Below are 25,605 nucleotides of genomic sequence, written 5' to 3'. Positions count from 1 at the left end.
ATAGAGGGGACCATATTTCACTCATGCGAAAAATATAAACGCCCAAATAATACATATTTTGACATGATCTCAAATAATCCGGAATATCTCTGGTATCCGGAATTTGAACCAGTTTTTCAAAACTAGATAATGAATTTTCCCGTTGAACCTGGCAGAATCAAAGAAATCGGTTGATATTTGACAGAGTTATGGTCATTTCAATTTTGACTAAAATTTGCCTGTTCCGACCTTTCTGTCCACCCCTATGGCTCATCTACTAGAAGTACTGCAGGGATCGTAATTCTCAATCATTCTCGTATGGGTTGAAAATGCTCACCCGCGCTGATTCCACAGAGAAAAAGGTCGGATGAAAAAAAATATTTTGCCCTCAAAGATTAAAAGTGCCACGAAAGTTAATTTGTTCATCTCATTTCTTTCATCTTTTTCGTGTCATCACCAATTGCAGAAAGAGTAATCTATACGGAACAAACCATCTAACTCCTATATGCAGTCGATGGGGTGGCATAGCTATCCGAACTATCATAGCTAACCGAACCCCATCGCAATTTTTGTTGATGTTCTAGGTTCGAATCCCGTTGCGGTCATATATATATTTTTTTTTGTGTTTGCTTACCGAAAATTTTCACGAAAAGTGAGTAAGACGTACTAAATATAATGGTGAAAAAAAATCATCTAGTAGGCAAGATTTTCGTTTATCTTCTAGTTCCAGGTTTGCTGTAGAGAAAAAAGGAGTGAGTGAAAGATGTTTTCACCACAAACTGCGAAAAAAGGTTCCCCTTTCACACGAAAATCGCCTGATTTCGTCTTATCGAAACTAAAAGAACAAATCCTGAGAAGAAGCTTTATTTCATCAAGCACCAAGAAAGTAACGAATAATGTTAATATCAGAGAGTTTTGGGCGCAATATTACTATCATGAGATAGTGATAAGAACAGTTGTTAAAGTCACAATAAGTGATGAATTAAACCAAAGCTAGTATTAATTTCGAATAATATTTTAAAAATATAGGTAGTTAATAAGAAGTAATGGAAATTAGAACCAAATTCCGTATATCATGTTTGATGATGATATGAGGGTGTGTAAAAATATATCTATCATTGTATTTTTGACACAGTTTTTCCTCTGTTCTTAGAAAAGGGGAAAATGATTAGCAGAACGATTAAAACGGATGCAAACTCCGGAAGTGACAAGCCGTACAGTGATGGATACACTTTAGCACACCCATTGGTCGTCATTATCGATTATGTAAATTAATTCATTATGTTTACAATAGTTTTAAACATATGACAAAATTGAATCGATTTAATTATGTTTTGCGGATTTACTCAACTTGATATAGTATTGTAGGCACATAAGTTTTTTCGCTAATACATACGTCTGTAACATTCACTAAAATACAATTTGGATTTGCTAGCTTCGCTACCTATGACCTAATACGAAGATTTAAAGCTTAAAAAAAAACGATTATTTTCTCCCCTGATGCTTGAGTTTTCATTGCGTCTATATCTGTAGGGTGACTAATATCTAGCTATACCAGTAACACAGTCCCCACAGTAAGCCTAGGTACGGCAAACATTTGCTTCTACATCCCCATTCAGTACGATTTGAGGCGAGTTCCAGTGCGCGCGCGACATTTTCCAAGCACCCTTCCGTTGTGTATAGCTATTCAAATATAGCTTGCCGCCCAGTGGGGACCATAGTGTGGTGCTGATCTCATCCCGCGAGTTTACTATCAGAATTGACGAGTATCGAGTTGAACGATATCGTCGAATCTAGGAACACATTTCCCCCACAGCCGAGCCCGAAAGGTTAACTTGTACGCGGACAGACAGTAATCATATTAAAACGGATTGGTTCTTCATATAATTGACCACAAAAGTGCAACTGAGGTAATGTTCTATTTACGGCTAATGAAAAGCTATACCAAGGAAAAAAATCTTTTCGAATTGTGTATAACGATATCAGTACGAAACCAGTGAAAATAAATTACTCATAAATCATTTGATAACATTCTGAAACACAGTTTATCTTATGAGATGAAATCTTAGAAAAACAGCGTCATCCATGGAAATGAAGATGACAAAGATGATGATTATTCTCCAATGTGTGAAGATCAATAATAGTTCATGCGCATTCCGACCATTCCGGAGGGGAAATTTATTATGCTGTCTCCCCCATTCCAAAGCATAACACGTTCCATGATATATGTTGACTAAACAGACCACAGGTCAGCAAAAATGCCATAACAGCCCGAGCGTGGTTCTGTTCTATACATAACGAAGGTATGCTCAGGGAAAGTGATTTGTGTAATTTTCACGATTCTTTGTCACGCAGTATGCAATCGTGTGCCACACTAATAGCGCACTTAATTTGGTTAGCTAAGGCTCACCACCAGCCAAATGTGCATTTGGTTCTTACCCCCTACAAAAAGGGTGTGTTACTCCTTCGCAAAGTCTCGACCTCATTTTTGCGCCTTGCTTTGTTTACCAACGGGCTCCATGCTCAATCAAAGTTCCTTTGCTGTTGATATCCTTCCTGCAGATAAAGCATGAGCATCATTAAACGGTGAACCAAATCAAGGGCGTTAAATGTTGATTAGTTTTGGTCAATTTACAAAGAGTTATTGACATTTTCCATGATAACTAATATTTAAATAATTAAACGCAAATATTTTCTTATTTTACTGTTAGCTTTCCTTAAAACACGAAAAAACGGATAGATAGATCTCTAATCGTTTGTTTGCGAGTACGACTAATATAGCAAGTTTCCTACTAATAAAGGAAGCAAATATTGTTTATGGTCATATATGGTTTCATAATGGCAAATCATAGACCATCCTACTATCAAAAACTATGTGAAAAGAGGACATAAAGTTTTGCAAGTTTTTCTGATGGAATTTACTGTACCGCTTATAAAAAATCTACTTCTCCGCTTATTTTTAATCGCAACAGAAAATGACCGCCAGATAGTCGCCTAAGAAAAACATACTGCCAGAAAAAAGCTACTTTGAAAATTCACGTGGTACGTGGTGGATTGTGGCGAAGAATGCTTTGATAGCACGTACTATTTGTACTGTGGATAAATTTTTCTCATCTATGATCACGAAAATTTTGTTGCAAGGCACAATACAAATTTCATAGTAGAGGCTCGCGGGCAAAATTATTCTTTGTTCGATGCAGAAAGTTGATAGCATTGTCGCTTATCAAAATGTCCCAATTACCGAATGAGCTTGGACTGACTGAACATGTCAATATCCTCAGATTGCTATACCGTGATTAACCAGAACTGGTGTATCATATTTCAATTTAAGTGGGATAGAGATTGACCAAAGTTGGTATAGAACCTTATCTCCTTACAACTTTGTGTTCATGTTGAGTAAAATTAAGGTGATTATTCAACAATGCCACAAATTAGCCCAAGATGGCTTATTAGATCAGGTGCAGCCAACCAGACCACGTGCTGTTTTACAGTTATTTTCTAAAAGCACGAGCTGAGACAACCATAACGCACATAAGTGTGAAACATATGTTGATCATTTGCTCACTTATGCTGAGCAATCGACTTTAATTTCAGCACTGCACAGAATCATTACACTATTTATTCCTCGATTTCGACTATTGATGTCGAAGGGAAGAGCACCGGAATAAATGATTTGCTCATCGGTTTCGACTTGTGATGTCGAAGACGCTCTGGGAAAGCGTCGGAATGAATGAGTTGCTAGAAGAGCATCGGATTGGATGATTTGTCCATGGGTTATTTACTTCTGACTTACCTGATTTACCACCAGGGTGTCAAAAAGCATTGTTTGCAGGTCACACGGGCATCTCAGCCAAAGGGCGAAGCTTTCGTGTCATTTGTAGTAGATTGCAAAAAAGTTTGGATATTTTCTTCACTTACTGGCAAAAATGGAAAATTTCCCCGAATGCTTCCAAAACTCCCACATTTCCTCCCATTTTCCCACATAAGCCGAGAGCTTCTTATTTGAAACCTTCTAGCAGACATATTGTCACTATGAATGGGGTTCCAATTAATTGGTCTAGCGAAGCTAAATATTTAGGACTTCTGCTATATTAAAAATAAACTTTTAAAAACCACATTGGAGGCAAAGAAAATTATTTTGAGCTTTTTAGTGGAATGTTTTCACTTGTTAAAGCCTGTCCACGTTAAATTTCGGACACCCATCATCCAATGCTATTTTTTTAAATTTTCACAAACCACTGAGAAGATTAATTTACATGACAGCTAAATCTCTCCACTTTATGTGATTCTTTGAGCATATTTTCATTCTTGTCAAAGTGATGAAATGGCTACAAATCAATTGGACATTGTCTCAGTGTCCGAAATTTAACGTGGACAGGCTTTATAAGACGAGTTTGTACAATCCCATTTAATTCCACCACTTAATTGTACCTTGACAGATACGTATACGACTTAGTCAAGTCGAGTCGAGTCAAGTACGAGACACTGAAGACGATCCTACTGTTGAGGTCGAAATACGTATCTGTCAAGGTACAATTAAGTGGTGGATATATTAATATATTAAGTGTCTATATCCACTTATAAACAGAAAATCAAAACTTTGTCTTAAGAACAAACTTTTGATTTACAAACAATTTTTTAAACCAGACATGTTGCATGCTGTGCCAATATGGAATAGTTTCTGCAATGCTAGAAAGAAGGTAGGGGAAATGACGGCTTTGGCAGGTTTTATTCTATTATTGGCAGGGGGTTTTTTATGACTGATTTTGCTCAAACTTGGCCTAAACATTCTTTGCATATCAAAGAATATTGTGGCCAAATTTCATAAAATTCGGTCGACAAAAACCCCCCTGCCAATAATAGAACAAAACCTGCCAAAGCCGTCTGTTCCCCTACTTCAGAGGATTCAAAATAAAATTTTGAAAATGATTCTGTAGTTGCCTCCCTGGTAAATAGTACCAATGAACTTCATAGAATTTCTAATATTGAGACATTGCAATACATGTCCAACAAAATAATTTCCAATTTTAGACAAAAATCGTTATAATCCTTAGTATAAGGCACACTGGTGGTATAAGTACCATGGTACAAGAATCTTGAAATGAGTACCATGCCAATTATTGTCTTCATCAAAGATAGTCTTGGAATAATTTTTTTGTCCTCTTGTAACATGGTACAAGTACCACAAGTGTGTCCTTAGTATTAGTATAAATTAGGTTAAGTTTTGTTTAAGTTAAAATATTGTAATTTCTACATGGCTCAATTCAACCAGAGAAAAAATCCTAACTGCCAGAGGCAATATATTAATAATAACTAAAAATGTGACATAGCAAATAAGGATGATAGTGTTAAGAAAACACGGAACACCTACTTTATCTGATAAATGAATGCATGTATTAGATAATTAGCAAATAAAATTAGTAAAAAAATTAATTTGGTCGTCGGTTTTGATTTGCGGTGTCGAAGACGCTCTGAAGGGCGTCGAGTTGAAAGATTTGCTCATCGGTTTTCGACTTGTGATGTGTGATGTGGAAGAGCGTCGGATTGAATGATTTACTCATCGGTTTTGGCTTGTGACGTCGAAGGCGCTCTAGATGAGCGCCGAAATAAGTTATTTGTTTTCTCATCGGTTTGAATTAAATGAGGTAAAATATCGAAAAAAACAAATTGACTTAAGCTTGAAGGGACAATACAGAGTATGTTTGGAGAGCCGCCGATATTGCTTTGGCTATCCCGTTGGAAGGCCATCAAATTGTATTTGATATGGTCTGCCGGATCGAGTTCTATTGGTTTTGGATTGCAATGCTGGATATATTGGCAAAAAAATAAGAAAGAATACAGCTGGAGGATCATGAACATGAAATAGTTGACAGTTCAGAAGGCACAGATAAAAGGCTGGAATAATTTGTTTAGTAAATATGCATTTGCGTATTTGTATGTGGATTTGTATGTATGATGAAATAAAAAAAAATAATTGAAATTAATATTACATTAGAATCAGCTTTTGGTTATAAGCTAGAGATTATATTTGAAAGATGGACTTGGATTAGAATATTAGTTGTGAAAATTAGATATGAACATAAAATAATAATTACTGATACAAGATACATATATGGCAATGGCAGGCATAAATAAAACTTTACTGTGGAAATACTATAGAACACGTAAATAGTAGATCATTAAACCAGTTGCAATTCAGACCCATTGAAGATGAAAAGATCGAAGAAAAATCCTGAATATTTTATATGAATGTTTGATTTTCGTATTCCATTATGACAACGTTCCAATGTGGGTTTGGGATTAAAACTTTGTTAATGAAATAGGGATATTGGCTTTACATTTCGGGTCCTTACATTGGATTTGAGTATCGGTTTGGAAAATCGTATTACAAGTAGGATTGAAATATTTGAATTCAAATTTGAATTGGGATGATTATGAATATAGAAACTGAGTACGGATATTGGATACTGGATTGGATTAGCTTTCACAGTAATTAAAAAAAAGCGATGTAAATAGTTGTTTTCTGAAAATCCCAAGTCAATGTTTTTTTTCTTTTTAGTGAGAGAAGAAGGGGAATGTGAGGGTGAGGTATATTAGAAAATGGGCAATCCACTTCCAGCGTGCATTGTTGACGTGTATGCAAATATCATCCGTATTCGGTTGCCCACATTGACTAGTGAATAGCAGGCCATGACTTTGCCCTCGTTGGACAACGAACGGAGTTAAACACTCGATAAGACAGGACACAAGCGATCAAACCAACGGATAGCCCGTTCGGCGGAATTAGGCCGCAGAGTTACGCCAATGTGAAGTAGAATGACTTTGCTTGTTGGGTTGAATCACTCGTTCTCATTAACTACGCATCGCAGCGATATGATTTTTTTAAGATTTTCATACGCAGGGCCATTTTTACTGAATTTTAATGTATACCATTAGTTAGCCATTTCCAGGCACCTTCAGCATGGTGTTGCTTTGTAGACGCACATCTCACTGCATGGCTAAGGAAGGCCCTTATATTACTATAGTAATTTATTGTGAAACATGATCAATCGTTCTGAATGATTTTGCGACGCCAGTTCAACTTATTCATTCACATAAAAAGTTTCATTTTTGGCATTTGTCGGAAAAGAAATTGAGTGTATACATATGTGCATACTTACTTGATACTTGATGGGCTACAGCTCTTCGATGAACCTACGCCGAATGGAGTATCCTTCTCCACTGGACTCGATCCTGGGCCAATAGCTTCCAGTCGCCATGAACATTGAGCGCCCTCAGGTCCTTTTCAACTGCAAAAAGCCATCGTGTACGCGGCCTTCCACGAAGTCTCCGACCATTAAATATTATCTTCTCTCTATTAAATATTATCTTCGCTTGACGTTCTTCTGGCATACGAACAACGTGACCAGCCCACCGTAGTCTGCCGTGTTGTATAAGCTGAATAATATCCAGCCCTATTTGCAGCTGCAATACGCCTTTTCACCTCGCGGGTAACCTCATTATCGCACACCACTAATGTTCCAAGATACACAAATTCTTCTAACACTTCAAATTTTTCCCCATCCAGCACCATTTCGCTGCCATCACCACTAATAAACCCACGTTGATTGCCAGCGACCATGTACTTCGTTTTGCTGGTATTGATCGTGAGTCCAATCCTCTCTGTCTCCCTCTTAAAAGGCACAAAAGCCTCTTCCACGGCACGGCGATCAATCCCGATAATATCGATATCATCCGCAAATCCCAGGAGCATATGCGACCTTATGATAATGGTACCGCTTATTTGCACACCAGCTCTCCTAATCGCTCCCTCGAGCGCTATATTGAGCAGTAGATTCGAGAGTGCACCACCCTGCTTTAATCCATCTAAGGTAGCAAATGACGTCGATATTTTATTCACAACCCTTACACCCTTACATTCGATCCGTCCAACGTTATACGAATCAGCCGTATCAGTTTCGCCGGAAAACCATGTTCAAGCATAATTTGCCATAATTCATCCCGTTTCACTGAATCGTACGCCGCCTTGAAATCAATAAACAGATGATGTGTCTGCAAGTTGTACTCCCGGAATTGATCAAGGATTTGTCTCAGGGTAAACATTTGATCCGTTGTTGATCGGTCCTCATGAAAACCTGCTTGGTATTCGCCGACGAAGGGCTCTTCAAGCGGTCTCAATCTGTTGAACAGAATACGGGACATAATTTTGTACGCCGAATTAAGGAGGGTTATTCCTCGCTCACTCCAGTCTGTGCCCTTTATTAAAGAGAGGGCAAATGAGGCCGTCCAACCAGCTAGCAGGCATTTCCTCGTCTTCCCATATTTGCGACATAATATGGTGCAGAGCTTCATAAAGCTGCTCACTGCAATGTTTGAGAAGTTCAGCCAGAAGCTGGTCCTTCCCCGCAGCCTTATTGTTTTTCAGCTCTTTAAAATCTTTTTTAACCTCATCTAGTGTAGGTTGTCGTATCCCAGCCGAAATGGTTGGACGAATCCGCCATTGAATAGCGGTGCGACATTCCGTCTCTAAAATAGTCAATAAACTGAAGGTAAAACTCCTGTCGAACGAGCAATCAACGTCGCATGCTACGATGTCACTCATACTCAAGAAGATATTTTAGGGAACATTGGGGCTTACGAAACATATATTTTTTATTAAATGAGTCTGTATCTTAAACTATACAATCACCCCAATTTTATATATTACATTTTTTTGTTTAACCAATATAACATTAACTATGAATACTACATAGGTGACTCCACAGCTTGTCCATCGTCGCTAATATTTATTCTGTTCACCGATGCACCGTCACTTCCACTATTCAACAAAGTCTCGAAGTGTTGCTTTCACCTGCCAGCCCCTTCGGTTTTATCTGTCAGAAAATTCTCTTGTTGGTCGTTGCATTGACAGACTCATAAAACCTCCGCATATCGTTCTGCTCCATTTTTTCCTGTGCCTCACTAATAACTTGTTCTTCGTACTCTTTTTTTTTCCTGCGGTGGGTTCGTTTTTCGGCTGTTCTTGCTTCCTTGTACCGATCGCTATTCGATTGGGTACCCGACACCAACATCCGGCTTCTGGCAACGTTCTTCTTGTCTGTCACTCTCTGACACTCCACACCGCTCCATGGATCGACTCCCATAGATCGTTGATGTTGTCGCTAACGTTGATTGCACTTATCCGTTCGTCGAGCTTCTGGCGGTACTCAGTCGATACTCCTTCCGCCGACAATCGCTGGATATTGTAACGCAACATTTGCTGTGATAATTCGTTCTATATAATTGACAACCGTGATCGAATTTTACTGACAACGAGGTAGTGATCAGAGTCGATAACATCCGAGAAATGGCGCCCATCCACCAGAACATGGTCTATCTGGTTGCAAGTTTCACCGTTTGGGTGTCTCCAGGTGTGCTTTCGGATGTTCTTTCGTGAAAAGTAGGTGCTACTGATGGCCACCCCTCTGGCAGCAGCGAAATTTACTTCCGTAGGCCGTTGTCATTGGTAGCGGAGTGAAGGCTCTCCCTACTCTCCATAGGCTGTATCAAGACATTCATAAAACGTGTCCTTCACGTCGTCGGATTTATCGTTTGTCGGTGCGTAAGCATTGATTAGGCTGTAATTGAAGAATTTGCCCCGTATCGTCAACATACAGATTCGTTCGCTAATGGGTTTCCACCGCATCACTCGCTTCATCTGCTTGCCCATCCCTACGAAACCAACTTCATGCTCTGCTTTTTCGCCGCCGCTGTGATAGATGTTATACTTGAATGTAGTGTTGGTCGTGGGGTCCACGGCTCGAAATTCACGTTCTCCGGATCTGGGCCAGCGGACTTCTTGAATAGCGGCCACGTTCACTCCAACCTTTTGCAGTTCGCGAGCCAGAAGGCTCACTCGTCCAGGTTCATTTAGGTTCCTGACATTCCAGGTACCGAGTTTCCAATCATAGTCCTTATTTCGGTTGCCAAAAAAAACGTTCTCTTTTTCTTCTATCTCCATTTTTCGTGGTATTTGAGAGTCTTCAGTAAGCTACCTTACCGGGGTCGCGTTACCTACATCGCGCTGGTGGGACTGCCACCTTAGGTATAGCTGACGCGATACAGCATTTCATTTCTCAGCCGCTGGGTACCAGAAAGACGCTGTTTGAGCCGCACCTCCCGGTGAACAGACGCTCGAGACGTACCTTCTCACTCTAGCTGATGTCAGAAGTGCCCAGGCTGCACTACCAGCTAAGTACACAACCCTTAGCTGGCGGTATTTTGTCATCGGACGACCCGTGGCAGCGTGAGATAAGAACTTGTGGGGACCAGAGCTCTGTTGGGCGCTCCTTCTTTGACGTCAACCCACCATTTTGCAGCTCACATATGTGCATAAGATTACGATAATCATAAGAAAGAGCATAATCTCCATCCAAGCCTTTCTTAGCTGTTTGCAGAGGATGACATAAATATATCGAGTACGGCTGTGTTATACACTTCAACGCTTGAGCTTCAATAAACAAGTAATTTAGAATATAACTTGACAATAATCGATTCGCCCTTAGTTTTTACCCGATAGTTAGAAGAAAAAAATCAAGGATTCTCATTTAATAGAGACGTGGTAAATAATCGATGGTTTTCCAACTAAACAGTTACGTTTTAGAGAGAGAAAAAAAGTCGCTCGGGACCTCTGATAGATTGGCCTATCTTTCTCTTACTTACTTACTTATGAGTTCTTACACCTCCGGATCCGAATTTCTGTTGCTATCCGCCTCTGTAGACGACGATGGTGCTCGTTGGTTGTGATCCAGTTGTAAGGCCACGATGATGAACAATAACGGTGATATGTGCAGCACTCTACACGAGAAACCCTTGTACTGTGCCTCGATAAGGCCGATGATTTTCTCAGGAACCTCCTTGCGTCTCAGGGCGCCCCACATATTCTCGTGATTGAGACAGTCAAAATTTGTTTTCGTAGTCAATGAAAACCAAGTAAAGGGACTCTTGGAATTCGTTGACCTGCTCCAGAATGAGAGGGACAGGATGAGATGACAGTATGGTCAACACAGGATCTTCCGGCACGGAATTCGGCCTCCTGTCGCCGAAGAGTCGCACCAATCTTCTCCTGAATCCGGGCAAGGATAACTTTGCATAGAACTTTGTGAACGGTGCACAGCAACATAATGCCTCGCCAGTTATCGCTTACAGTCAGGTCGCCCTTTCTGGGTACCTTCACTATAAGATTCCTTGCATCCAGCTGACCGGGAAAGGTGCGGTGTCCCAGATATTACGGAACAAACAATGCAGAAGTTGAGCGGATGTCATGGGGTCAGTCTCGGCTGATATACGATCGACCTCTGGGGCTTTAGGACTCGGGTTTAGGACTGCAAAAATTGTCGGATACGGGTCGGGTTCGGGTTTGATAAGATTTTTTATTCCGGGTTCGGGTCAGGTCCGGGTTTGAAAAGAATTTATAAATCGGGTTCGGGTTGACAAAATGTGAAACCCGACCATCTCTAGTGACCTTGTAAACTGGTCGATTTTTCTCGGCAGCAAAATTAAATTTCCATGGAGAGTTAGATTTTTTTTTTTAAATATAGGAAATTGCCAATTAGGAATCAGGGTATGAGCAATAAATAAAAATAAAAAACTTCCACAAACAATACAAAATCTACACAATACAATCAGTAAAAGCAATAAAACCCTAAAAATCCAAAAAACAATAAAAATTGATAACATTTTCCATGAACTTTCAACATTTAATAAAGGGATCATTTATAGAAAAATGCTAAGTTATATTGCTTTTATTATTTCTTTATGAAAATTTTCATATTTTTATTGCCCTTTATAGTTTTTTCGTGGAAAGTTTTTATATTTTATGAGGAAAAAAAATTATTTTGTTGGAAATTTTGTAATTTTTAATTGCTAATATTGATTTATTTTTGTTTTTTTTTATATTTTTCCATAGAACATTTTGATTTCTTTTTGGATTTTTTTTTATGGTAACAATTTTTCCTTTTAAAAGTGCAATTTTTTTTTTGGAAATTCTCAAATGTTTATTATGGAAATTTTGCATTATTTGTGGAAATTTTATATTTATTTATTGCTCATACCATGATTTTTTTATTGGCAATTTCTTTTTTTTTCGGGGGTGTTTTTATTTTATTCATTTTTTTCTACTTCTGTATATATTCCACTTCCACTGCGCCATCAATTTCTACTGGAATATGGCTCATACAACATACAACAAGAGTCAGATACTTGGTCAGATAGCATTTTTGAGCAATATACGTCTTATTCACAGGTCATTGAGTTTTAAAAAAGTGTTTTATTTTTAAAATACTTTCGAGGTGTTTAACATTCTGATATCATAAAATAAAGTTAGATATTGTCAGCTGGGGTTACATTCTCAGCATAAACCGTTGATGCATAAGTTTTAGGTTGCTAATGGCGCTAGAAATCTTGTGATCAACATGCAAACGTGAGATATGGAAACCAAAACAATGATATTGACATTCAAGGTGCCGATCAAACTCTTTATGCAAAACCTGGGTTACTATGTTTCAATCGGGTTGGTCTGAATAGCTTTATCGGATAACAGCCATCTAAAGTTATAATAATACGCCTTTTTTACTGCATAGACTAGTATAGACTGTAAATGGAAACAATTTCATTATTTTAAAATCTACCATAATCTGTTACGAGAAATATCGTTGCTAGTATTCGAACCAGCTGCGTGAATTTTAGTTCGTCAATAGATTTAAGGAATGTTTTCAAAACCCTCGTGTATTACAAGCCTCCGTCAAGGCAGATGAATAAAATCAGTGGACTTAGTGGTCTCGATATTTAAGCAATTACAAATTTTAATTTATATTAAGATAGTTTTATTCTAAAAAAAACTCTCTTTCATCATTAAACGTTACAATGAGTTAGTATAACTGAGAATTTTATAAAAGGGCAGAAATATGTAGGAAATATATTTTTCTTCTTTGAAACTTACTAAGTATGAGAACTGCCCCGTTTTCCATCTCACTGAACATATATTCATCTCATCGTAAAACAAAGAAATACAGCACCAATCTCGTCGCTTCTTTTTGCTAACTTGCCTGCCCAATGCGGAAAAAATCATAAAAATGAAAAATAAATCAAATTCCTTTTCATTGCTTTGTTTTTGATGGGATGAAAAAGGGGCTATGAGATGAAATGCCGGACCGTTCCCCTATATAGTATGTTTTTACTATACTCAATGATTACTCATTAACACGTACCCCGTTGCTTCTATTCATAACAGAAGTAATTTTGACTTTATCCGACGCCGTTCAGACTGAGTGATAGCAAATATGCTATATTAATACTATATTAATATAATATATTTGGTGATAGCCACACATCATTGACTTGCGTAATATCTAAATTTGTTAGTCATAAGCTTCATGAATAAACCATATAATGATGCAGTCATCACATTAGTCTGTGGTAAATGTAGGTAGACATATACCTCAGAGGAGATTAAGGCGTTCCCGAAATCAATAGGTTTTTTTTCTGGTGCTTTCAATAATCGTTTAGTTATCTTTAATTTGTTCAATCATGACACTTCATTTTTCAATGGAAATAAAACCTCGATTCGTTTCGATGAAGTGATGTTATGTAAAATGTGTAATTTATTTAGACACATTTTATCGTAGTTTGTAGTAAATAATTTACAAGATTATTTTATTAGATTTTATCCAATCGATTGGATATAACATTCCGTTGCAAAGATAGAATTGAAAGTTCCAAATGCACGAATGCATAGCATGGTTGTTATGGCCGAAAAATACAGCTATTCCAATGGCTGTAATATTTTTTACATTTCTTAACACGAAAAGAAACACAAAGCCCATAGGGTTGGTCAGCTACCAGAAGAATAATTAAAATATGGTACATACATAGTGAGGAACTGACTTCTTTCTGAAGTTCTGTTGGAATAATAGTTAAGGGTCGTGTCATGCACTATTTACTATAAGCAGGGTTTATCTGTTTTTTACTAAAGAGTTGAGTCCCCCAAAGCATGCTCATAAGCCATAACTAATGAATTATATTACCAGGAGTAAATTTCTTGAATCAGTATGAAGAAAGGCCTTTGAAAAAAATCCCCACACTGGGATAGACATAGAGTAGCCTCGCAGCTTAGTGTTCATTAAGCACTTCTACAGTTATTAACTGTGAGGTTCCTAAGCCAAGTTACCATTTTTGCATTCGTATATCATGAGGCTAACACGATGATTCTTTTATGTCCAGGGAAGTCGAGACAATTTCCAAATTGAAAATTGTCTAGACCGGCGCCGAGAATCAAACTCAGCTACCCTCAGCATGGCGCGCCTTACCGCACGGCTAAGGAGGGCCCCTACACTATTGCAACTATTTTTGTGGTGGTCTTTTTAAAGAAATTCGCTTAAAATATGCTCGGTCACATAAATTTCTTTGACTTTTGCTGGTTTTAACACATAGAAGAGTCCGCTCTGATTATTATTGGCGGTCAGTGGGACTGTCGATTCCAAGCATCTGAGTGCATAACACAGGAGCAAACATCAATAAAACCTTTCTGGGAGAATGCAGTTACCGTCGTTCGCTATGTTGTATTAATTACGAACATAGTTGCTCTCCTTCCGTGATAAATTGGTCCCAAAGGGTATACAGATTGCATGATAAACGAAAACACAATATGCGGTTTAATATGTCGATGCGGTTCAGTTACGCGCATCAATAGTTACATACCTATAAGATATATCTCATTAGCTTTAAAACATGGAATGAAACTCAATATCTTAACGTGATACATTTTACTCTAGTCAGTTTCTCCCATCATCATAGAAATAGCTGTTATTATTGCGTTAGTGTTTGCCGACTGCCCCCCTATAATGCTTAATTACGGAATCCCATATATGTTTATGACGTTGCAACATTGGTGATAAAGGTTTGTTTTTCGTTAGGCGAAATTTCTTCCTAACTGAATATTTTGTTATCAGTTTGCGTTCTGTGTCGCTTGCGTCTACTCAGGCATCTCCATTGAACTTAGTCTACTGCTGTGGCATTTTCCAAAAGTCCGCCAATCGACTTCAAATTAGCACCCGCGGAGAAATAAGCCAAATCAAACAGAATATATTTATGTATGATCTCATGTTTGAGTGATGACGATCTTATTGACAATAGAGACTAAGCGCTAAGATTTCAAGTTCGTCTCACGTACTTGTCGTAAAACATCTTTTCGAACGTCGATATAGACTATCGCACCACGGGGCGTTATTTGAGCTCTGAATTTTGTGTTGATTGCTGAGCAAGCGAAATATGTACTCTCATGTCGCAGTGCATCGGTTAGTGATGATTTGAAAAACATTTTATAATTTTACTCGTGATTATTGAACAAGACTAAAACTGTGTTTCATTTAATTCAAGGTCCATCATCATGTCCGACGATAAACAGAATGGTTCTGATCAGGTTGACAAAGTTGCTGTGGAAGTAGCTCAAATGGCACTGGAATCGAATGAAGACGCTGCAAAACCGGCGACATCCGATGGAGCTGCCTGTACAGGAGCTACAAAGAAAGAGGAGAATGGTACGCCCAAGGTGGCACCTGTTTCAACGGCCGCCTTCAAAGAGCAATTCAAAGCATTTTCAAAGTTTGGAGACACCAAATCTGATGGGAAGCACTTGACCCTTTCTCAGAGTGATAAGTGGATGAAACAGGCCAAGGTGAGTGCAATGTTAGCTAGTGCATCATTCTGTAATAATTGTTTTGCTATCTTATCGTTCTTTATCACGCATATATTTACCTTCTTTTGTTATTGAGAGCTATAATTCTAGCAGTACTGAATGGTGTTAATATTAACCCCCACAAGGCCAAACTCTTCCGGAAGGCAAATTTTGAAAATGCAAATATCATAACGCTGTTTGCTTTCAACCGAACGGTGTGAAATTTTGAAACAAGGTTCAGTTTGTATTCTAGTTTCGATTCCACTTAGAGTGATGTCCAGATTCTGGACATGGCCATGTGCATCTCGACTCGAAACGAGCAAATCATTTAAGCTGCCGTAGGAAAGTGCTGTCGAATCAAAATGCGCAATGAGGCCCCTGGTTAGATCAGGAACTATTCCAGTTTTTTTGGAAATCCTACGATTTAACGTTTGGGGAATTTCGATGAAAACTTTCTTTTATTTGGAACTCTTTTCACAAACATTGCATAATTACAAAGCTGCTCTAAATACGGTTGTATTATTTATTTATTTAGTTAACATCTAAACAGATAACACTGAATCAACAATTTGACGCCACAATACACGTTTCGAAGCCGCATCTCTCCATCCTCGAATGCGCCTCACGAATACGGTTGTACCTTTTAGTAATTTTTCAAAATATTTGAAGTACTTGTGAGTGTCTCTAGGTTGTCTCCAGATGTCCCGGGGAGGCTGTACCAGAGGACGTTTTAGTTTCTAGGCCAAAACAAGTCATGCGACAGCCCTTCTTCATGATTTCTCACGAATAAACTTCTGGTGAATCTGTGAAATACAAAATTGGCCACACCCGAAACCTACTCTACCCCACCCTTTTCTAGTATGTTGGAGGCCGCGTCTCCTCTAAAACATCATGTTTTTTTGTTTTTGAACACAAGGCATTGAATATTTTCTAAATTAATTTAAATTGTGATAATCACCTGTTATATTTTTTTAGGTAACCTAGTTTCATCATAGATATCTATTGAGTCACATTTTGTGTTTGCAATTTAAACCCACGCATGTTTCAACAATTTTCAATAAAAGAATGGGAAAGTTTTCCAAACGTAGTTCATTTCAACTGAAAGTGTAACTTATTACACCACTGAACTATTCAGTTGAAGCTACCTAATTACGAATTGTAGTTGGAACCACTTCTATTGCTAAGATAAGATTGAGAATTGAATTATTACGTACAATAGGAAAGAGAGAAAGCTAGAATTCTCTTTTTCCTTTTGTACGTTATAATTAAATTGAAAACTCTTGTAACTTGAACTTGTAACATCATATAGAATTATTTGTTTTTTTTTTTGTAAAAGCATGTGGTGAATGTTGATAAGCATACCGATAGAAATGTTTTTATAAAACAAACACGCATGGTTGTATTCGGTAAATTCTTCTCCGACATCACGAACGTACGCACTTACCGCAGTACGAATATTGAATCCGACCACTACCTTGTTGCAGTATTGCAGATATTCGATCCGCCATGGCCATGGGAAGCACCGCAGCCGCTACACTAGGCACGGTGCCCCCGGATTAGAGAAACGACTGGTATGACGGCAAAAGTGAGCAGTTAGTTGAGGAGAAGAATGCAGCATGGGCGAGATTGCTGCAACACCGCATGAGGGCGAACGAGGCACGATACAAACGGGCCCGGAACAGACAAAACTCGATTTTCGGAAGAAAAAGCGCCAGCAGGAAGATCGAGACCGTGAAGAGACGGAGGAACTATACCGCGCTAATAACGCACGAAAGTTCTATGAAAAGTTAAACCGTTCACGTAAGGGCAACGTGCCACAACCCGCTAAGTGTGAGGACAGAAACGGGAACCTTCTTACAAACGAGCGTGAGGTGATCCAAAGGTGGCGGCAGCACAACGAAGAGCACCTGAATGGCTACGTGGCAGACAACGGTGGCGGTATGATAATGAGGGGCACGCGCGCAGGACACGCGACTTCCGGCTCCGAATCTCCAGGAAATCCAGGAGGAGATCAGCCGGCTGAAAAATAACAAAGCCCCTGGAGTTGACCAACTACCAGGAGAGGTGTTTAAACATGGTGGTGAGGTACTGGCTAGAGCGCTGCACTGGGTAATTACCAAGGTTTGGGAGGACGAGGTTCTGCCGCAAGAGTGAATGGAAGGTATCGTGTGTCCCATCTTCAAAAAAGCGCTATGCTGGATTGTAGCAACTACCGCGCAATCGCATTGCTGAACGCCGCCTACAAGGTACTCTCCCAAATTTTATGCCGTCGACTAACACCAACTGCAAGGGAGTTCGTGGGGCAGTACCAGCCGGTTTTATGGCCGAACACTCCACCACGGACCAGGTGTTCGCCATTCGCCAAGTACTGCAGAAATGCCGCGAATACATGTGCCCACACATCATCTATTCATCGACTTCAAAGCCGCATATGATACAATCGATCGAGACCAGCTATAGCAGCTAATTCACGAACACGGATTGCCGGATAAACTGACACGGTTGATCAAAGCGACGATGGATCGGGTGATGTGCGTAATTCGAGTTTCAGGGGCATTCTCCCCCTTCGAAACGCGCAGAGGGTTATGGCAAAGTGATAGTATTTCGTGTCTGCTAGGGTAAGCCGGTATAATGCGCCCCACCTGGCGAAAACGCCCCCCTTTGATTTTTAGAAAACTATAACTAACCAAAGGTCAAATTCAGTTGGTACCTATAAATATTTGTAAAACCATCATCCTATGTGAATATGGAAATATTTTTGTATTACATAATGAAAATATTTGCAAAATACAAAAAGTCACAGTTTTGATGTAACTTTTAATGTTTGTTTGCTGAACATTCTGGAGCGATGGTAGCCTACTGTCCGCAAAACTTGCACTGGAACACTTAGTTGGGCAACAAAATAACTTTTCTCAGTGGTTAATACAATATAAAATTGCTTCCATCTTCAAAAATGTAACGTTTTCCAAAAACATGTTTCACTGATCAAAACGCCCCAGTGTAGGCAGTACAGTATGCCCTTACCAACTGCACACAAGCGCGGCGAGCTTGCATCAGTTGCTTCCAAATTATATGGAAACTATTGAAATGTAATTCCAACCTGCTTAAATGGACTTATGTTGCTTTTTTATTGTCAAGCACATAAGAATGTGTAACCTTTTTATTATGTGATTGATAAAATACTAATGAAGGGCTATGAAACGTCTTTGGTTAAGGTGGGGCGTATTGCCCAGGCACTTTTTAAAATCATTTTTTTACGAGTTTTCAAAAAAGTTTTATTACGTGTTATCTGTAATATTTTCAAATGACTACTCACGAGCAATGCATTTGTGACTTCCTGGACTACCAAATAACACAAAGTTTGCATGAATTGCGTTGAAAAGTAAAAAGTTATCAAGGAGTTGCCTTAGGAGGGGCATATTATACCGTCTTACCCTATTAAAAATCGCTTTGGAGGGAGTGATACGAAGGGCAGGAATTGACACGAGTGGTACGATTTTCACGAAGTCTGTCCAGTTATTTGGTTTCGCCGACGACAATGATATCATGGCACGTAACTTTAAGAGGATGGAGGAAGCCTACATCAGATTGAAAAGCGAAACTAAACTGATTGGACATGATAGAAAGAGGCTCAAGAGAGGACAATGTAAGCCACCCACCACGCCGATAACGATACCAGCAGAGAAATTCGGAGACGCATCATGGCAGGAAATCGTACGTACTTTGAACTCCGCAAAACGCTCCGATCGAATAGAGTTCGCCGCCGTACCAAACTGAGTATATACAGAACGCTTATTAGACAGTAGTTCTCTAGGGACACGAGACCTGGACGATGTTCGTGGAGGACCAACGCGCACTGGGAGTTTTCAAAAGGAAAGTGCTGCGTACCATCTATGGGTGCATATGGCAGACGGTACGTGGAGGAGGCGAATGAACCAAGAGTTGCATCAGCTGTTGGGAGAACCATCCATCGTTCAAACCACGAAAATCGGAAGACTGCGGTGGGCCGGGCACGTAGCCAGAATGTCGGACAGTAATCCGGTGAAAATGGTTCTCGACAACGATCGGACGGGAACAAGAAGGCGAGTTGCACAGCGGGCAAGGTGGATCGATCAGGTGGAGGACGATTTGCGGACCCTCCGCAGACTTTGTGGTTAGCGAAGGGCAGCCTTGGACCAAGCTGAATGGAGAAGATTTTTATGTATTGCACAGACCACTCCGGCCTTAGTCTGGTAATAAATAAAATAAAATGGTTGTATGCGACCTATTCGACGCTAGTCTCTTAAATTGATCCCTCCATCTTAATTTATCCATAGCTTGATTCATGTTTGGGCTTTTTGTTGAATGATTCTTACATTTCTGGACAAAAAAAAATAATTGGAAAACAATGAAACCCGCAAAATTAGAATTTGTAAGAAAAATGTTTGACGTTTGTTTGTTTTTAACAATTCCGATGAGGGCCAATATTTTTCAAAAAATTAATGCCTACTTTGATTAAAATATGTAAATATTTTCTACCTCTTGAATGTCACAATGAAACTTTTTTGGAAAAATATTCAAAAACAAATTCTAGTTATCTTTTCGATTATAGACGACAAAATGCAATAAAATTCTGTTATATTTGAAACTTCCTGGCATTTTTTAAAATGAATATATCCCTTGACTGATTAACGTCTCCAATTATAATTCTTACTACTGACGCCAATGGACCAATTACGCCAAAAATGCTGGTGCCCCACCTTTACCAGAACTATGGCGCCGCCAGTGGTTCTGTTTTCTGCAATCGATCACATAATTTAAATAGTTTTTAGTAACGAACCTGAATTAATAATCTATATATATAAAAATCAATCTATGTATGTATGTTCGCTAACTACTTCTGAACCACTTGGCCGAATTCAACCAAATTTGGTACACACGTTCTCTATCCTCGGGGGAAGTTGACAAAGGGGGTGGGAGGGTCATTTAGAAAAGGGGGAGGGGTTTTGTTTAGAAAACGAACAATTATGTGTAACTTGCATCTCCTAGGGCCGATTTCAATCAAATTTTGTACACATATTCAATATAAGGAGACAACCATATGAGAGTGTAATCTTTGAAAGGGGAGGGTCTGGAGGGAGGGGTATGGTTCAGAAAACGGGTAATTCAGAGTAAATTCTGAACCCCTGCACCGATTTCAACCAAATTTGATACAAAACATTCTCTACCCTAAACAAAAGATAACAAAGCGGGTGGGGCGGTCATTGTAAAAAAAGGGAGGGTATGGGGGAGGGTTGTCTTTATAAAACGAGCAATTCAGTGTAACTCCCAACCCCAGTACCCATATCAACCAAATTTTGTACACATATTCACTAAGAGTAGTCGATCATATGGAAGTGTAATTTGGTAAAGAGGGAGGGGCTGGGGGAGGGTATTGTTCAGAAAACAAGCAATTCAGTGTATCTTTTGAACCCCTGGACCGATTTCATCCAAATTTGGTACACATTCTCTATCCTAAGGAGAAAATAACAAAGGGTGGTATGATCATTGGGAAAAGGGATGGTAAGGGGAAGGTTGTATTTAGAAAAAGAGCAATTCAGTGTAACACCTAACTCCCAGGACCGATTTCAACCAAAATTGGTGTACACATTTTCTATCCCAAGGAGAAGATAACAAAGGAGGTGGGAGGGTCATTGGGGAAAAAGGGAAGTTATGGGGAAGGGGGTTGTCTTTAAAAAAATGAGCAATTCAGTGTAACTCCCAGGATAAATTACAACCAGATTTGGTACACTTATTCTCTATTTTGGAAGATGTTTATTGAAAAGGTAGAAGGGCCAAACAAATATATAAAAATAGATTGATACAAAGGAACAATTCTATGAGCGGTAGATCTACCTCTGTGGGTTTTGTGCTACAGCATTGGACATTTTAATTGAATAATTTACTTTTCAGTCCCTAGCAAAGCCGAATACATATAGCTATTATATATCTATATATCTCGGATACTTATTCAACGTATGTGACGTATGTGATTTTGTAAACAAAAATTTAAACGTTGATTTCTGCAATCTGATAGCACTCCCACGCAAACCATCGCCACATACAGGTAGGGGGAGGTTTCGGCTACATGTTCGTTGTGTTGGTTTGCGTAGGAGTGCCATCATATTTGACAAATCGACGTATGCATCTTTGTTTACAAAATCACATACGTCCTTTTGAATAAGTACCCGAGATATATAAAACTCAATGTTTGTATGTTTGTGTGTATGCTCCAGCCTAACTTCTGAACCCATTATTGTATTGTTTAGTTATCGATCAATTTAACCATTTATCGAAATTATGGTTGCCCAGTGACAAGCAATGATTAATGTGTTTCCTTCTGGATGGTGAATGTGATCCCTTCTTTAAAATAGACGTTTGCCCGGAATAAGGCATCGGTGGATGTTTTTCCTTCTTTAGAAATAAACGTTTGCCCGGAATATGGCGATTATGGGTTTGCTCCCTTCTTCAAAACCAGTCAATGTTTTCAAATGAAATCTGCCTTCTTCTGATCAAATGATGAAGTATCGATAAGAAAACGCAATTATCCTGTTGACCAATTGGTTTATTCATTTTCCGATTGTGAAAAAAAACTGCGAATCAAACTGGCAATTCCGAGCAAGGCCGGGTACATAAAGCTAGTAATTTAAATAGTTTTTAATCCAGCCTCGTTAGTTTTTAGGACATTGGTCGGTGTTTTGAAAATGATCATTGTTCCGAAGATATTGACAAGACTATGGGGTATACTTCGGTCTCGGATAAATGGTTGGGTTGGGGGTCAGGTACGTAAGTGTTTATCTCTTTTTATTTCTGATCAAAACCTCAGACATTTTTTCGGAACTGTCTGTAAAATTTGAATTAATTGCCACCGACGGTGGCCCACAGTATATAGCCATGACAGTTGTCGCTGTTGCAAATTGGTCTCGGGGCCAGGATATTGAGCTATCGATAGTGTCCGTAGGTATACCGTTAGGTTGCCACATAAAATGTGAATTTTTAACTGACATGTGCGTTAGTCTGGTGTGAGCCCCCCTGATAGTCCCTCCCCAATGTATTGCCTAATTGCCTGCTGGCGGATGTTGACTATTGGAAAGTTTTGGTTTTTGTGGGTCGGGTAAGAATCTCTATGTCACCCATCAATGCACAGCGGCTAAAATCGTGTTTTTAGCGCGTTTATTTAATAGTACCTTTATTGTGTGATTTAGCGTATTGGTGTCTTCGAGACATTTTATCAGTAAGTCGACGCGCTTCTTTGGAGATATTCAGCCTTATGATTAGTCCCCTGTCTTCGCGAGAGTTGTAGAAAAGTTCTCCTGAAAAAACTTTGTCGAGGACACCAAGTTCGTAATTTCAATACTTTTAGAGATTTATTTATTTTTATGCCAACAAGTTTTGATCATGTACGATGTATAGGCATATGGAGACGCATGGTGCATTGGTTCATCAACTCCTTGTGATAGGTGATTGATTTCTACCTTGCATAGTAGGAAATGGTTTTTGATGAAACATTCCTTTCATTCGCTTACAACTCTACAGTTCAGGTATTAATTTAAAGTTCATTATTATGCTATGCGTATAAGACTGACTGCAACAATTTGCCCGTTGTCAAGTAGCAATTAAATCAAATATGACTTATAAATCCAATAAATCTGTTATAACTTTTTTATTTTTATTTTTTAAGTTTATGATATGATGAAAAACACATTTTGAATGGTTGTCTTCATAAAACGTAAAAAAATCCAAACGTAACGAAATTACGAACTTGGTGCCGTCGACAATGTTTTCAGGAGAACTTTTGCTACAACTTTTATGTCTTTATGTTGTGAAGTGAAAAAATAAATTTTTCATTTCACTTTTAGGAGGATTGATAAGTAAGCTGAATACCTCCCAAGAAGCACATTAACTTACTGATAAAATATCTCGAAAACACCATTACGCTAAACTGAATAATAAAGCCAAAGGTACTATTAAATTAACGCGCTCAAAAACGATTTTAGCTGCTGTGCAATGGGGCAACATTTATTATCACACAAGTTACTATTTTAGTAATTTTCATACTAACTTCAAAAATAGCATGTGCTCAGGTAATTTACAACCAATTTAGCTTAAAATTTGAGAGGATTCCGAACTTGCAGATGTGATCGTTTAAAGCGTTGGGGCTGTCATTAATTCAAGGAGCATTAATCCTACGCTACGAATTCTTCTTTTTAATTTTAATAGTGTTAAGCTGTGTTAAGTATTGACAAAACCCTAATCATAGGAAGAATGAATTTGAGCATGATTTTCTCTATCTAATATTGTATTGCAGGTGATCGATAAGAAAATTACTACTACAGACACTGGTATCCACTTTAAAAAGCTAAAATCAATGAAGCTAACATTCGAGGACTACAATAAATTCCTTGATGATCTGGCCAAAACCAAAAAAGTTGATTTGGATGAAATCAAAGGCAAAATGGCCAATTGTGGCGCTCCTGGTATACACAACGCTACTGTGAGTATAGTTTTTATGTTTTGCGATATTCTCATCTTATTTTCCATTAAAATGTTCATTTTCATTCAAGCCTGGAAAAGCGGCTGACACCGTGGCCAGACTGACAGATACATCGAAATATACTGGTTCGCACAAGCAACGGTTCGATGATACCGGAAAGGGTAAAGGAATTGCCGGTAGAAAAGATCTTCCCGACGGCTCCGGTTATGTAACCGGATACACACATAAAAACACATATGACAAAACGCACTAAACAATGTACCTTTTGGAATACTCTTCCATTCTCTAAATATAATCATTGCCCATGATAATGTTTCACCAATCAAAATAATGTAAAACATTGAAGTTATCTACAGTCTTCGTGAATTTTAAGTTGTAATGAGAGGTTTTAGTTATGGAAATGACGAAATTTATCGGGTAATATGTTCAAAATTGATTCGTTAATGTATATTTCTAAACAATTATTTTTCTTTGAAATTGTATCTACGATAGTTTGTTCTAGTCTTGTTACGTTTGCTAAGCGACAAAATAGATAACAAAATAACTTATAGCATTATGAGAACTGTAAAATTTCCCTCACATAGTCATTATTTTTTGTACCTAAAGCAGGTCATTGGATAAGATCCTAGCGATATAAAAAACAGATTAAATTTAACATATTTGTATTTTTCCACTGATGATATTGGCGAATAATAATATGAACGCTAGTAATATATAGTTTTTATTTAAGACGATGACATTCAATGACAATGTATGTTCCAATAATCTTCAGAAAAAGAATAAATTTTCTAGCTTGTTGATTTAGACGACGTTGATTTAGACGTAAAGCAAACCCTTGATGGGTTCGATTTTCGGTATGGAAATTGTCTCGAAATTGTGTCATTTTTTTCTTAAGAAGGCGAAGATGATAAGGATGATATTTAGAAAACGGGAAAGTTGTAGAGGGACTGGCATTGTTCAGCTCTCAATGACTTCAGTGTAACTTCTGATTTCCCCTTAGTCGATTACAGTCAAATTTCGAACACACATTCTTCATATTAAGGAGACGACAATAGTGGGTTAAGGATGGAAAAGGGGGAGAGTTGTATTGTTTATTTATCGATCAATTCAACACTTCATCGAAATCATGGTTTGCTCAGTGAAAAGCAATGATTAATGTGTTTCCTTCTGGATGGTGAATGTGATCCTTTCTTTAAAAATAGAAATAGACCTTTTTAGCGGAATAAGGCATCGGTGGATATTTTTCCTTCTTTAGAAATAGACGTGTGCCCGGAATAAGGCGATTTTGGGTTTGATCCCTTTTTCCAAATCAGTCAATGTTTTCAAATGAAATCTGCCTTCTTTTAATCAAATGATGAAGTATCAATAAGAAAACACAATTATCCTTTTGACCAATTGGTTT

The 25,605-nt window shown here is 38.5% G+C and overlaps 1 protein-coding gene and 1 pseudogene across 2 annotated transcripts; one reads left to right on the top strand and one right to left on the bottom strand.

Annotated features, from left to right (window-relative positions):
* LOC134211054 (AFG3-like protein 2) overlaps positions 1-25,605 on the bottom strand; it is a 102,822-nt pseudogene that overhangs the window by 12,861 nt on the left and 64,356 nt on the right.
* LOC134211057 (tubulin polymerization-promoting protein homolog) lies at positions 1,587-24,910 on the top strand. Of its 2 annotated transcripts, none has more exons than XM_062687622.1 (4): positions 1,587-1,889; positions 15,394-15,691; positions 24,018-24,203; positions 24,274-24,910. In XM_062687622.1, the coding sequence occupies exons 2-4, from the start codon at positions 15,404-15,406 to the stop codon at positions 24,454-24,456; spliced, it is 657 nt and encodes a 218-aa protein (XP_062543606.1). In that variant the 5' UTR covers positions 1,587-1,889; positions 15,394-15,403; the 3' UTR covers positions 24,457-24,910. The 2 variants fall into 2 exon arrangements, with proteins under 2 accessions (XP_062543606.1, XP_062543604.1); XM_062687620.1 differs by lacking the exon at positions 1,587-1,889 and adding an exon at positions 15,165-15,311.

This window comes from Armigeres subalbatus, chromosome 2 (genome assembly GCF_024139115.2).
Source record: "Armigeres subalbatus isolate Guangzhou_Male chromosome 2, GZ_Asu_2, whole genome shotgun sequence".
Classification (NCBI taxonomy): Eukaryota; Metazoa; Arthropoda; class Insecta; order Diptera; family Culicidae; genus Armigeres; species Armigeres subalbatus.
Note: the sequence above shows the minus strand (reverse complement) of the source record. Positions and strands in the feature narration are given on the sequence as shown.

Excerpts from the sequence above, each read along its gene's own strand:
- LOC134211057 (XM_062687620.1), top strand. The coding sequence starts at position 15,286 with ATGTACTCTCATGTCGCAGTGCATCG. Across the intron at positions 15,692-24,017 it reads AGTGGATGAAACAGGCCAAG|GTGATCGATAAGAAAATTAC; the intron begins GTGAGTGCAATG and ends ATTGTATTGCAG. Across the intron at positions 24,204-24,273 it reads CTGGTATACACAACGCTACT|CCTGGAAAAGCGGCTGACAC; the intron begins GTGAGTATAGTT and ends TTTTCATTCAAG.